Here is a 13,973-nt window from a genome sequence, read left to right as displayed (position 1 = left end):
TCTCTACCTAAAATCCTTAACTTTTCTTATGGGGGTTAAACTTAATGAACTTTAGCACTGAAACAATGTGAACAGCAGTGTAATAAGAGTAGTGGCAAGAATGAAAGCATTCCTCAATGGTATTTACAAGGGTCCAAATAAGACTATGTCCCCTGACCTTTTGTCTGTACTCCTACTAACAGGGAGAGGAAAAAAAAAAAAAAAAGCCAGGCCATTTCGTTCAGTGGAAAACTACCTTGTAATGCCCGAAGATAATAATTCCAAAAGCTAATGTTTAAGATGGGCAACAAACAAACAGTTTTCAAGCATATGACTATTAAGAATTGACTTTGTTAGGAATAAACAGAATGACTCAATCAAGTAGGTAATTATATTATCGCATCATAAATGAACATGCAACAGAAAATGTCAAAATAGTTCTTTTTAAATGGCATTTCAAGCTTACTTTTGAAATTTTTCAATTAATTTCTTCACCATTTTATCTGTGATGCCAGGGCAGGCAGCTTCAGCCACAGCAATACTTTTCTCCAGTTCTTCGATTGCCTGATTCCTGCTAGCATTATTCTCATCCTGCTGTTTAAGCTGAGAAAGATCAATAGCTATAACATTTAAAATTATTATACTTCTTAAAATAGATATCCAAAGCTAATGATCTGTACTTACTTCAGCAAATGCAGGTGTGATTATCATAGACAAACAGCTCAGGGTTTGTACAAGATCTTGCTCCTTTGAACAAATGTTATAGATTATACACATGACATTAAAATAATCATTCATGTGCATTCATTGGAATCCTCCTCCCAAAAGACCCAATACAGGGCAAGTTTCCATGCTTTCTTCCCATCACTAATTCCCATCCGTCATCCAGAAGTTCTCTAACTTAGAGGATTACAACTGATATACATGATTCCACTGGGTTTAGATATCTCTAGGTAAAATGCATTTTAAAACATACCAATGGCCACTTAAATGACTTCTATGACCTTTTCTTAATTAGCTCAAAACGAATGGCAAATGAAACCTACTATGGACACAGTGAGGTAGATGAGCGTAGGGGTATTAAATTCTAACAATTTTTGGCCATCATACTCTCACTATATAGTTCGAAAAAGTCTACGAAGAGGAAGTGATCATCTCCATATACATACTGCCCCATTCTGTAGTTTCTTTGGATCAGGCTTCTTTCGCACGGTGGTAAAGCTCCATTCAGGATGAGTATTATTTTCCCTGCTGGTGGATTCCCTAAAGAGATTGCCAAAGATACTTCTATAAGTTCCTAAATGATACAGCTTGGTGAAAATACCTAATCAATGCAGCCAGACTCCGAACGGAGAATTGTCCCGATGTATAAAAAATCATTTGATCTCAGTTTCAAATCGACGCTGCTTTTTACTGAAGAGTAGCAATGGTTCTCAACTCTAAGTGTGTACCAGAATCACACGTGAAGGTCTCTTACTATATATAAAGCCCTGCCCCAACCCCTTCCCACTGACTAGATCAGGATCTCCTGTAGTGTGGCTTGTGATTTTTTTTAATTTTTATTTTGTATTGGAGTACAGTTGATTTACATTTTTGAAAGGCTCCATGGGTGACTCTCATTGGGCAGCTAAGGCCAACAACCATTAGAACAGAGTAAAAACAACTATCCTGGTATTTTTCAGACCTTTTAAAAGTTGGGCAATTTCTCATAAATGCAAGTAGTATATCTAAAGAAATTTGGTGTTGCCTTTGTGTCAATTCAGCTAGTGAAGGAGTAAATTAAATTATGGACTTAGAGGTTAAAATGTTAGTATAAATGCTGCAGTTAAAAAACAATACAACTTTTTAGGGTGTACAAATGAGATATAAATGAATATTTCAATGTCCCGGTCTGATCACGGTTTGGTACATGGCCAAGAGCTGGGAAACGTTAGTTCTCCAGAGGGATTTTGCAGGTTGCCATCAAAGTAAGAGAAGACATTGCTCCTCATCACTTTGGGCAAACTAGTAAAACACCTTAAATCGAATCTTGTTCCAAAATTTTGTAATATACTCAAGTATCCACTAGGGGTTAGACCGAGACCATTTAAAACTAAAGCAATTCACTTCTAAGAAAAAAAACGTGTTTCCAAATTCATTGTACTTCACAGACGGTGATTTTAAAAGATTTTCACAGTTTCTAAAGTCAGACTTTAGAATAAGGTTTATATTTTATGCTAGAGAAAGCATATTGGATCACAGTTAAAATATATGCAATATTAAAATGGGCTATCTACATAAAAATTAAATAATTGGTACATACGAATCAGAGCCCTCAGAATCAGATTCGTCATCACTGTGTCCTTCCGCCTTCCATCTCTTAAATCGATCTATCAGTTCAGTCAGATAAGAAGTCTTCTTTGAATTTTTTACAATGAATTTATGTTTCAGAAGTTCTTTAGCTGTAGGACGCTAAGGAACAAAAAAGAAAGGATGCATGAATATTTCTAGGCTCTTTTGATTGCAAGGAGTGATAAGAAATCACTTCAGCTATTAAGCCGAAAGGTGTAAAAGTATGTCTGCAGATATGAGGATAACTAAAATGCCACAGGACAATAGCTAATTCTATTTTTGAAGTGGCTTAAGGCAACCAAATTAAATTCACTACTTTGGTACCAATTTGCTAAAGCCCAATGGGCAAAAGGTGGCCTACGTACTAGCAACAGGCAGCAGGGCTTTCTTAAAAGCAGAGAAACACATGGCAGGACTTTGATAATGAAGTAAAAATTTTAAAACGTTTCAAAATAGTGCTTTAAAATACTTTTATTATATTTACTGTAAATTGGAAAAAAGAGTGAAAACTAGCAAGGCTGTAACTTTGTTAATTATCTGCACATATCATATGACCCCCTTCTTCATCACACATTAATTCATATCGCATCTAAATACAAACACCAGGTGCTGTGGGGGATACATTTCCCCCTAGTATTTTATTACTATGAGAATATCCATTAGCAACTTAAAAATTGTCACATCAAATTCAGTTCTTGTATATTTCTAGTTTCTCGAAGTCATCGGGCAGCTTTATTTTAAAAACAGTAGAACAACTGTAATCAACTTTGCCAAGTAAATGAATGGAGCTCATTAGACTTCAGGAAACGTATACAACTTCATGTTGGAATTTCTGAACATTAAATTAAAAATAGTGAAACGCAAACAACTTTTCATGAAAAATGAAAACACAGTTGAATAAAAATCATTGTGAATAGTTATACATATACTTTCATAATGACACCCTAGAAAATGAACTTTATTTCCCACTGAAATAGGAAATGATCAACAGAATAAAGAAGAAGCTAGGGACCATAGAAAAAAGAGAAAAAGATGCAGGGGAAGGAGAGAAGGAACTACGGATCTTGTCAACAACTAAACAAAATTAGCAACATAGAGGGAAGAATCACGTTCCTGGGTGGATCTTAGACAGTTTTCACAGGCACTGTATTCCTCACTGTTGAACAAACCACACTGGCTCTATGTAGATCTGATCATAGAAAATAGTAGTCATAGCATATATACTCACAAATGATGGATCTTTGTTCAGGCAAGCGTCAATAAACTCCTTAAAGGATTTAGTAAAGTCTCCGACAAGAGTTGGAGGATTGTTTTTTGGAATAAGAAACAGAACTCTCATAGGATGCATATCGGAGTTAGGTGGCTCTCCCTTGGCTAGTTCAATAGCAGTAATTCCCAGTGACCAAATGTCAGCCTAAGGTAAGGAGGAAAGAACAATTACCTTGAAATTCCATTCCAACATAATGCCACAAAATAACCTGTGGAGTCTAACGGTCATACAATGTGAAAGTGTCTCAAGAAATGTGATGTTAATAAATTTTTATTAATATAATTCATTTATTTAAAAAAATGATCAAATATTCTACTTTGTGCCAGGTACTGTATTCTAGGCACTGAGGACTCAGGTGGTGACCAAACCAGACAAAATCCCTGCTCTCAAGGGGCTTATGTTCTAGTAGAAGAGATAGATAAATAAATAAATAATAGGATGTCAGATGGTGCTAAGTTCTGTGAAGAAAATAGTAAATCAGGATAAGGGAATAATGAATAAGGTAAAAGGGATGCAAATTTACACAGGATGGCCAGGGAAGACTGTTCTGTGTAGGTAATGTTTAAGCAGAGACCTAATTGGGAGAAAGGCTATTCCAGATAGAGGGAGAGGCAAGTGCAAAGGTCCTGAGGCTAGAGGGGACTTGCTGTGTTTATGGACCAGCAATGAGGCCACTGTGGCTGAAGCAGATAGAAAATAGAGGGCCAATACAAATTAATTAAAAAAAAAGTGGAAGTGAAGAGAGATAAAAAAAAAAAAGAAAATAGAGGAGAGTGATAAGAGATGAGCCAGAGGTAGACAAGGGCCAGACTGTAGAGAGACACATATGTGATAGTAAGAACTTTGGATTTTATTCCAAGTAGGATGAAAGGCCACTGAAGGGAAGAAGGTCCAAATATTACCAGCAACAAGGGAACGTATGATTTACCAGCAACAACTGACGTGACTCTAGCTTTAGGAATACTTTAAAAGGAAGGAGTATTAAGGCAGTTTATTAAATAGGATAGTACGCTATATAAAACTTAATATTAAAAACAAAATAGTTTGTACAGGTAACACTTTACTTTTGAGTCATAAGCTGACTGCTGGATAACTTCAGGAGCCATCCAAAATGGTGTTCCCACAAAGGTATTTCTTTTAATTTGTGTATCTGTCAGTTGGCCAGCAACTCCAAAGTCAGCAAGTTTCACATCTCCTTGTTCTGAGAGCAAGACATTGGCAGCTAGGAGGAAAAAAGAGATGAAAAAACCCTCAGCTTCCTCAGAATGCATCTGTTTTTCTCAGGTTCACATTAGACTTCTGTATACCTTTTATGTCTCGGTGAATTTTCTTTTCTGAATGCAGGTAGTCCAGACCTTTCAAAATTTCCTTTAGCATGGTAGCGATCTGGAACTCATCAAATGGACCAGCTCTCAGCTTAGGGGGAAAAACACATACATACATATACATGTAAAAGTTTGGAACAATGAAGTTCGAACTTGACATTCTCTTTGAAATAAGAGAATCGCTTAGATATATGAAGCAGTTCTGTTTATTAAACCAATATTTAAACAAATGAGAAAATTTTAAAAGGTGAGGAAAGTTAAGTCAAAGGACAGAAAGGGTTTTTTAATGATTAAGTTTAATCTTGAAAGATAGTACAACCTATATACTAGCTCCAAATCCTAAGGTTCTTAAATATTTACATCAAAGATCTAAGAAACATGCTTAAATAATGACAGAACTAGCTTTCTTTTTCTCAGATAGGAAAAAAGAAATCAGCTACTTAAATTTTGGCATTTGCTGTTTAAAACTTATTAAATATTTACACCGAACTGATTTTTAGATCAGACGGTCCATAAGATTTTTGCAGCAACCAAATTTGATCATATAGGTCAGCTGTAGCACAGTTCTTAGCATTTGTGTATTTCAAAAACATTGTAAAGCATGGAGCCTTTTTTGAGACTCAGATTTAAATTTTAGCTAGGAATATAATAATTAAACTATTCAGACTTTCATTGTAAAAAAATATCAAATCATGGAGGGATACGTTTTTTCAAATAAATGTAACACATTTCCCTGTACTAAAGCCAGTAGTTTTAACTGCAATACAAGGAAAGCAATGATTAGGTTTCAGGAGAATTTGTAATGGAATATCTGAAAATCTCTCCTTAAAATAAATGGTTATTTTAAAATTCTGGTACCTCATAAAGCACAAACAGTGGACTGTACAATATTATTACAGGAAAGGGTGGGAATCTAAAGTCAGAGCTGAGGTAGAGTTCTGTTTGCTGGAAGGAGGGAAGAGGTGGTGAAAATCAAATATTGCCCACTATGCCTCACACTGGGAGGGATTCACAGCTCTTTGGCGCCTTCTGTATTTCATCTTTCATGAATGCCATATTTATTCTGAATAAAGGGCACTTTCATGTTGAAATTTAACAGCTTAAAATAGAAACCACACTTCAGTCTCACCATTTAATATTAACTATGCTCTGGATATATAGTATACTCCAGGGATGTTCATAGTTCAATAGGTGCCTTTCCTAGGTAACATTATCTGTTTACTTTCAAATATATCAACTTCCACCCCAAAAGTTTCTTTTTAAACAGCAGTGATTAAAGTCATCTAAAAGGTGAAAATGGCATATTATTTTATTGATTGCTGGCAATGAAATTCTGAGGTACTACCAAATAAGTTAAAGATAAATGTCATACTACTTAAGATTAGTACTTAGTATCACTGATTATAAAATGTTGACAGGGCCAGAGGAGGTATACCCTCAGTCACTTAGGAAATTGGGCAAGGTCCATATAAAAGATACTAGCTATCATTCTGAAGGATTTCTAAAAGTGCCCTGGATAATACAGAATTTTTAAAATATATTTAAGTAAAAACAAACAGAAAAGTGGTCCGTCGCTTATCTGGTATACTTAGGTCCAGTTTAAAATTCAGTAAAAGTAAAATCTCACTTAACTGGGTACCGGAGGGGGATGGAAGGGGCGCCTGGGTGGCAGGGAAATGGGAATGGGGTGGTGGTAGAGCTGCGTTTTTCTTGTTCACTATCAGACAGAAAACTGTCCCAAACCTTGTGGTTAAAATGTTTCCTTAGCCATGACGATAATGATCAGAAAAGGAGAAATAAGGGAGTTGGAAAGAGAAGGTAGGTAAAGGAGATGGAACACAGATTGCTTTTTAAAAAATTTCCAATGCAACCTTGGGAGAGATGACGCAAGATCTTGGTCGACTGTCCCTGGAGCGCACAACTGAGCTTCTCTCCAAAGACTGAAGACCATATCATGTCTCTAATAGCTAACACTTCTGCCCCCAGGGCAGTGTACTGGCCTTGTGTGATTTGCCTCTGTTGTCAACTGAGGATATTCAAGAGAGGGACATTTTCGCTTTCAGAGACTATCTACTTGTGGGCTTGGGGGTGTTCCCCATACTCTTTTGACTTCCAGCCAGTGCCTAATGCACCATGTTTTGTTATGCTTTCTCTTACAGTTAGCATATTGTTTCCAACTTTTTCCCTTGGTGCTCATGATTCTCTTAACCTTATTATATGTGTTTTTGTTGTAAGTCACTGCAATTCTATTTGGAAAGAAGTAAGGTATAATCAATTCAATAAAATCACGTACAGTATGCTCAAAGTCTGTTCACATACAACTAATTATTTTTGTTAGAATGGGAGGGAATCTTGAGGTATACACTATATAATGTTGACATCAATACTGGTCATAATCATGTTCCATTAGTCAGGCACCAGTTTAAGGGATGAACACTCTACCCAGCATCCCTCCTGATTTCTCTTGTCCCTGGTAGCAGTGCCCTCCTCTAAGCCTGATCCTTTCTTAGATTCCCCCAAATGATAGCATTCATTCGTACAGGACTATATATGAAGAAGAAGTAGCACATTTTCTCATCACTTGCTCTGCCTACAAAGTCCAGTCAAGTGAGGTTTATAATTAAATCACAATATCATTAAGCGTTAGGGCTAGAAAAACAGAGTTAGAGAGATTACTCATCTAATTTCTTCATTGAATATTTGAGGCACAGGTTAAATGGCTTGCCCAGTATTAGCCAGCTAGTCAATGGCAGAACCAGGACTAGGATCTAGGTCTCTTGATTTTAAGAACATTTTAAGTTCATTGAATTTATGCTAATAGGTATTTGTTGTATTTAGGTGGAGATCAGAATGGCAGAATGAGATTATGATCTCACAATCATTTCATTCAGAGATTTCATAAAACTGACCAAACTACTACTGGGGATACAGATTGTATTAGTTAGGGCTGGGCCAGTGTCCAGTGCTTCACATTGCTATCAGAAATCCGATGAAAGCAGTGCACTAGCTTTGCCAATGCCTACAAAACAGGGAAGTGACATGGTAAGCACTTTTGGGGGAAGTTAACTGTGATAAATTTGGAAAGGGTTCTTAATATTTAAGAAGTGGAAGGAGGCTCGTGGAGCAACTGTGAGGCTTCTTGTGGAGCTAATGAAAAAATTATTGTGTAATCAAACCACGTGACAAGAGAAATAGAGCTGAGATCATTTAACGGCAAGAGGAGAATGAGACCTGACTCCATAGGCATGAAGGATTATTATCCAAGGAAACACCAGTTATGTTCTCTCACTAGAGAGGAGAGAGAAAGAAAAAAATGAACTCTAGCTTTAGGATATAAGAATTACATTAGACACAAGGAAGGATGACCTAACTCAGCAACTGATTAAACTGCGATGAATTCCTAGAAGATGAGGCTCTCCATCAAGTTTAATTACCATTTCTTTAGAATGGTTTAAGTATGGTTCTGTTTAAAGGGAAGAAAATCGCTTATGGTCATTTCTGTTCACAGGATTATCTGAAACCTTGGAGTCATTGGCAGTCAGGATGAAAGCCTTTAAAAAATATTTGATTACTTTCAGTCAGAAAAACTCATCTCCACTTTAAAATATAAGAATTAAAATTACTTTTAGAAACAGCAGACTCTATAATTTCAAAGGCAGAAGCATATTATATAAAAGTCATATTATATTAAACATGGAAGAGGAGCTTAGTGCAAATTCTTTGTTTTATAGGACATCCAAGTCCAAGGAATTTATGTGTCTGGTTCACAGTCACAGATTTAGTTATAAATAGAGCCAGCGCTAGAACCTCAAACTCCCACAGGCCAGCCCAGTGGTTATTCTACTACACAAACTTGTCTCTAGTCATTCATATTGCATTTTAAATACAATGTCATATTAATAAAGATTTAAAAGGCGGGAAACAACACTGACAGAATCACACCACTTGGGGAAAACAACCAGTGTTTCTCAAAAACATTTCAAGCACGAACATATCTTCATTGGTTAGAACTTCTCCCGCATACTGCAGGGTTGTAGCAGCCTGGTCCCTGCCCACTAAAATGGCTGTGGCACTTCCAAGTCATTGTGACAAAGATGCCATCACATTTCCAAATGACCTATAGAGGGGCAGAGAGAACTCTGCAGAGAGCTGGGTCTGTAGGCCTTCTTGGTCAGAACCCAAGAGCCAATTTTAGAGACAGTTATCTGAATGATATCTTTTCTAAAAATCTAAGAACACTGAGTCTTCTCAGGGATAAGCATGTAAAGTAAAACTCTAAACTGACGGCAACTGTCACACGCTCATTCCTAATTTGGGGGGAATTTTATTTTATTAAGCTGTTTGCATTTCTTATATACTTTAAGAATGCCAGCAACGTGCAGAAGCCTGCAATATAGCTGAATCTATATAAGAGTAGTAGTCCTGAAGACAGAGTGAACGTATTAACTAAACAACTGCTTAGCTTGTCCAAAAACCATTGCTTACTCCAATTAAAAGAAAAAAGTGCAAGTATGGATATATGTGTGTAATTATTTAAAAATACTTACAAGATCCAGTGCTGAACCGCCACCCAGGTATTCCATTATTATCCATAATTTTGATCCCTGTAAAAGCCATGAAATAGTTTAATAATTATAAACCTGAGCCAAGTAACATACTAGCATAAATGTTAAATCTGACATACTAATGTACTGGTTCTAAAATACAGGTTTAAAATTAGTTGTTTGGAACTCAGAATATATTTTTCCATAGACTATTACAAATGAAAGTCAAGTTCTGAGTCTTGGCCCTCCCTGAAACCGATTTGCCATATGATATAGCTAAATAAATAACACATTATTGTTCCTTATTGTTTAACTGTTAGCAACTTTTATAAAACCCAGAAAAAACCATCGCTTTAAATTATTTTGAATAATGATACTGAAAGGAAAAGATAGTTACACTAAAGAATGAGGAGAAAAAAAAAGAATGAGGAGGTAAATAGAGACTTGTAGAAATTTTGAATGGGGCTTCTGGGTACTTCCCATGTGATTTTAGAGTTCGAGGACACCGGGTATTGTGCCTTATTTTAGTTTTTGGCTTTTGTTTTAATGTACTTTACAACTTTTACCAACCAGGATTAACGGGGATTTTTCCTACACATATGGAACCTAGAAAGAACATTGACCCCCCTCTCCCCAGAGGTAAATGGATAAGAGAAAGGGAGTGTGTAGCTTAAAAAGCATTATGATTAATTCATGTAGAATTAACTTCACTGTAAGTTGTACAAGAGGAAATGGAGCTCATAGGGGAACACGTGTGTTTGAATTACAAAACAGGCGTACACACACACACACACACCATTCAGCTACATCAGATAAAATTTGGAATAAATCATTAAATCATTTTTCTTTCAGCTATACTTTGAAATACGGAAGACATCTCTCTCTCCATACCATTTCATGAGTGGTATTCTCTGAATTACTGTAGGACCACAGAATTGACTGAAAGCGGAATGGTTGGTTTTGCTAAACTGGCCAATAGCCAAGTTGTGAATGGATTGTGTTCCAAAAGTCCATTTTTAAGTAAGATGTTTGGAATTTGGAAAGCAAGCATTTTCCCATAAAAATAATGCCTAGGTTCCTGGAGCAGTGTCCTCCAAAAAGACAATTTAATACAAAGGTATCCATAGTATAGCAGAAAGGATACCAGAGACACTACCATTTATACCATAACAATGTTTCTAGGGGAAAATATATTCAGTGTCGTGCTTCAATTTGGGATGCCAGGAACACATCTCTCACCTTTACAGTCCCAGCTGTGGAATGAAGATTCTCAAGCTGTTGCCAGTAGTCCTCAAACTCCAAAATCCCTGGGAAGTACTCAGGAGTTCCATTCAAAATTTCCAAGTGTCTCCATGAGACTGGGGCTTTATTATGGCAGAGAATGGACTCCAATAACATGATGATGAGTGTTTAGGGGACACTGTAGTGGGGGGGAATGGGTTGTGGTGTAGGGTAAGGGTCCGGGGAGGGAAGGCTCAGTTAAATTAAGATGCTGACATTATGTAGAATGTATAAGAGAAAGAAAGGAACAATGTCCCCCGCCCATCTTGATATCAACTCTCTCCTGTCACAGCAGGCCAGCTTGAACTGAGAAGAGAGAGTGGTGTATACAGTAGGCAGGAGAGGAAATAAATCCCCATAACAGTGGGAGAGGAGAAGAGTTCCAGGAGTGGTTCATGTAACTTGTTTCCATGTATAGAAATTAGGACTCAGAACATGAGAACTGTGAACCTGATGAGTCTTCCTATTTTTTTCTACAGAAGAAAAAAGTGTTTCTCACAATGCCGTACAGCCTGAGAAGTTTATCTTTTGCCACGTTTTTTTCCTAAGTACTATATTCTACCTCATGAATTCAGAATGCTTCCCATTCACCTGACATTCAAAGAAAAATAAAAAGATCTTATAAAACATGTTTATCTGTTTTGCAGTTCTACATGAATGAAAGCGCCTGTTTTCCAAGTTAAAAACAATGTGTGTCTTTTTTTTGGTACCGATTCAAAACAGAAACCTACCAAAATGTATTCATAGAAAGCTTAAAAAGTCAGTAAACTTATGACTAAGCAAATTCCCGATCTGAAAAGAAGGCTTCCTCTTTGCAAGCGAGCTATTCAGTGGAACCAGGACTCTTCTGAAACAGGCAGGGAACCAGAGCTGCCTCATAGCTTTTCTGGCTGCTTCCTTCTGATTGTCACTTCTGCAGACAAACCTCGCTGGAGGATGGTCATAGGTCCAAACATTCAGAAGACTGCGAGGCAGGCAGGGGAATTGAAGCGAGGCCCGAGTGGGCACAGGCAGGAATGGCGAGCCAGTGGGGCTCCTCCCTACTCAAGGAAGCTTAACCCACACAGGCTCTTACTTGTTCCTTGTCCACAGCAGGTCTTAATGAAAACACCAATCACAAACCCAACCCAACCAAAAAACCTAGACCCTGTGTTTGTATTCTTTTGGGGGACTACAATTTCTATCTTTGATTTCTGGTAAAAGATGTTTGTGTTGGAGAATGCAAATATGTATGTTTGGTTTGTTCTTAAATAATTTAAAAGACTAAGTTGATATCTACATACTGGTTTACAAATCCAAAAGAGCCAAATGACTCTAAACCTCTAAACCATAACCATATATCTGGCACATTTAAGTATAGGAAGTCCCTGAAGGAAAAATGTCACTTCCCCAATTATAAAATGATCCAAATGTTTTAACAATGGGTTGGAGGAGTTAAGTTTAAAGTCCTGCAGCAGGGACTTCCCTGGTGGTGCAGGGGTTAATAATCCGCCTGCCAATGCAGGGGACACGGGTTTGAGCCCTGGTCTGGGAAGATCCCACATGCCTCGGGGCAACTAAGCCCACGCGCCACAACTACTGAAGCCTATGCGCCTAGAGCCCGTGCTCCGCAACAAGAGAAGCCACCACAATGAGAAGCCCGCGCACCGCAACGAAGAGTAGCCCCCGCTCACCGCAACTAGAGAAAGCCCACACGCAGTAACAAAGACCCAACACAGCCAAAAATAAATAAATAAATAAAATAAAGCCCTGCATCAACATGGGTGGTCAGTTAGGGGTTAAGAAATGGCTCTCTGTTCCAAAATTCAGAACGCCTAAAGAGTAAGTACTTCAAGAAATAGTTACAGATGTAGAAAACAAAGTTATGGTTACCAGGGGGTAAGGGGGGAGGAGGGATAAATTGGGAGATTGGGATTGACATACACACACTACTATCTATAAAATAGATTACTAATAAGGACCTACTGTATAGCACAGGAAACTCTACTCAATACTCTGTAATGGCCTATATGGGAAAAGAATCTTAAGAAGAGTGGATATATGTATATGTATAACTGATTCATTTTGCTGTACACCTGAAACTAACATAACATTATAAATCAACTAGACTCCAATAAAAATTTGAAAAAAGAGTTAAGTACTTCAGAGTTATACTGTTTACTGGGGAGAAGTTGGAGCCTAGTTTTAACAAATCACTGGTGTCTGGAGTATCAACTCCATCACCCCATGGGGCCTTTGAATTTGTCACTAAAGCAGACACTTGGCTATAGGGGGGAGAAATGCTACTGTGGAACTTGGAATTCATTTGCTCATAGAAAAAACGTTTAAAAAAACATTTAAAATACCCATTTTATATATTTATGAGATAATTATTGAACATAGATCAAGTACATGTTGAATTAAGTAGGTTGGTCTATGAAGCAGATAGCCAATCATAACACTGACCACATAAACCAGCATGTGTAAGTAAAATAAGCCAGTCACCAAAGGGCAAATGTATGATTCCACTTATATGAAGAGTCTACGGTAGGGAAACTCATAGAGACAGAAAGTAGAATGGTGGTTACCAAGGACTACGGTGAGGAGAGAATGGGGAGTTATATAGTTTAATGGGTACAGAGTTTCAGTTGAGGAAGATGAAAAAGTTCTGGAGGTGAATGCTAGTGATGGTTGCAAAATCACATGAGTGCATGAAATGCCACAGAACTGTACATTTAAAATGGTTAAAATGGTAACTTTCGTGATATATATTATACCACAATAAGAAAAGAAACAGAATGTGAAATCTTATATAACTGCAAGGAATAGTAGAGATCATCTTGCCAGATACTTTACCACCTTGGAATCGTTTTCTTCCAGTCTAGAATGCCTTGTCTATACCCCACCCTCACATCCCAAACCCTATCAAAATCATACTCAAGACCCACTTTAAATGCTATTCCCCACGTTTTGGGTTATTGCACTTGAGGTACCTACCCACAGATAAGTGGGAGATATGAGACAAGTTAGATATACCTATCTGGGGCTAAGGAGAGAGGCTGAAACCAGAGACATGAATTTAGAAATTGTCAGAATAAAGTAGATGAGACCGACCAGGGCAAATATGCAGAATGAGAGGAGTGCACAGAGTAGGTGACGGAAAAATAAATATCTGCTGAATTGAATCTAATATGGGGCTTCTTAGAGGTGTATTATAGGAAGTTTAAAGCTATTCTTATTTTGAGAGAAAAAACCACTGTACAA

At 37.3% G+C, this 13,973-nt stretch overlaps 1 protein-coding gene across 1 annotated transcript in view; it reads right to left on the bottom strand.

Annotated features, from left to right (window-relative positions):
• The window catches only part of STK26 (serine/threonine kinase 26), a gene marked incomplete at its 5' end in the record, with an annotated part of 64,528 nt that overhangs the window by 2,655 nt on the left and 47,900 nt on the right, over positions 1-13,973 (bottom strand). Inside the window, 8 exons of the mRNA XM_082865359.1 lie at positions 446-582; positions 664-726; positions 1,149-1,242; positions 2,282-2,430; positions 3,539-3,724; positions 4,645-4,802; positions 4,888-4,996; positions 9,453-9,509. Coding sequence (XP_082721485.1) covers positions 446-582; positions 664-726; positions 1,149-1,242; positions 2,282-2,430; positions 3,539-3,724; positions 4,645-4,802; positions 4,888-4,996; positions 9,453-9,509 — 953 coding nt within the window. The remainder of the gene's footprint in view (positions 1-445; positions 583-663; positions 727-1,148; positions 1,243-2,281; positions 2,431-3,538; positions 3,725-4,644; positions 4,803-4,887; positions 4,997-9,452; positions 9,510-13,973) is intronic.

The sequence above is a fragment of the Leucopleurus acutus genome (genome assembly GCF_964270905.1).
Source record: "Leucopleurus acutus genome assembly, chromosome: X".
NCBI lineage: Eukaryota > Metazoa > Chordata > Mammalia > Artiodactyla > Delphinidae > Leucopleurus > Leucopleurus acutus.
The sequence above is the reverse complement of the archived record's forward strand: the minus strand, read 5'-3'. Positions and strand labels throughout refer to the sequence as shown.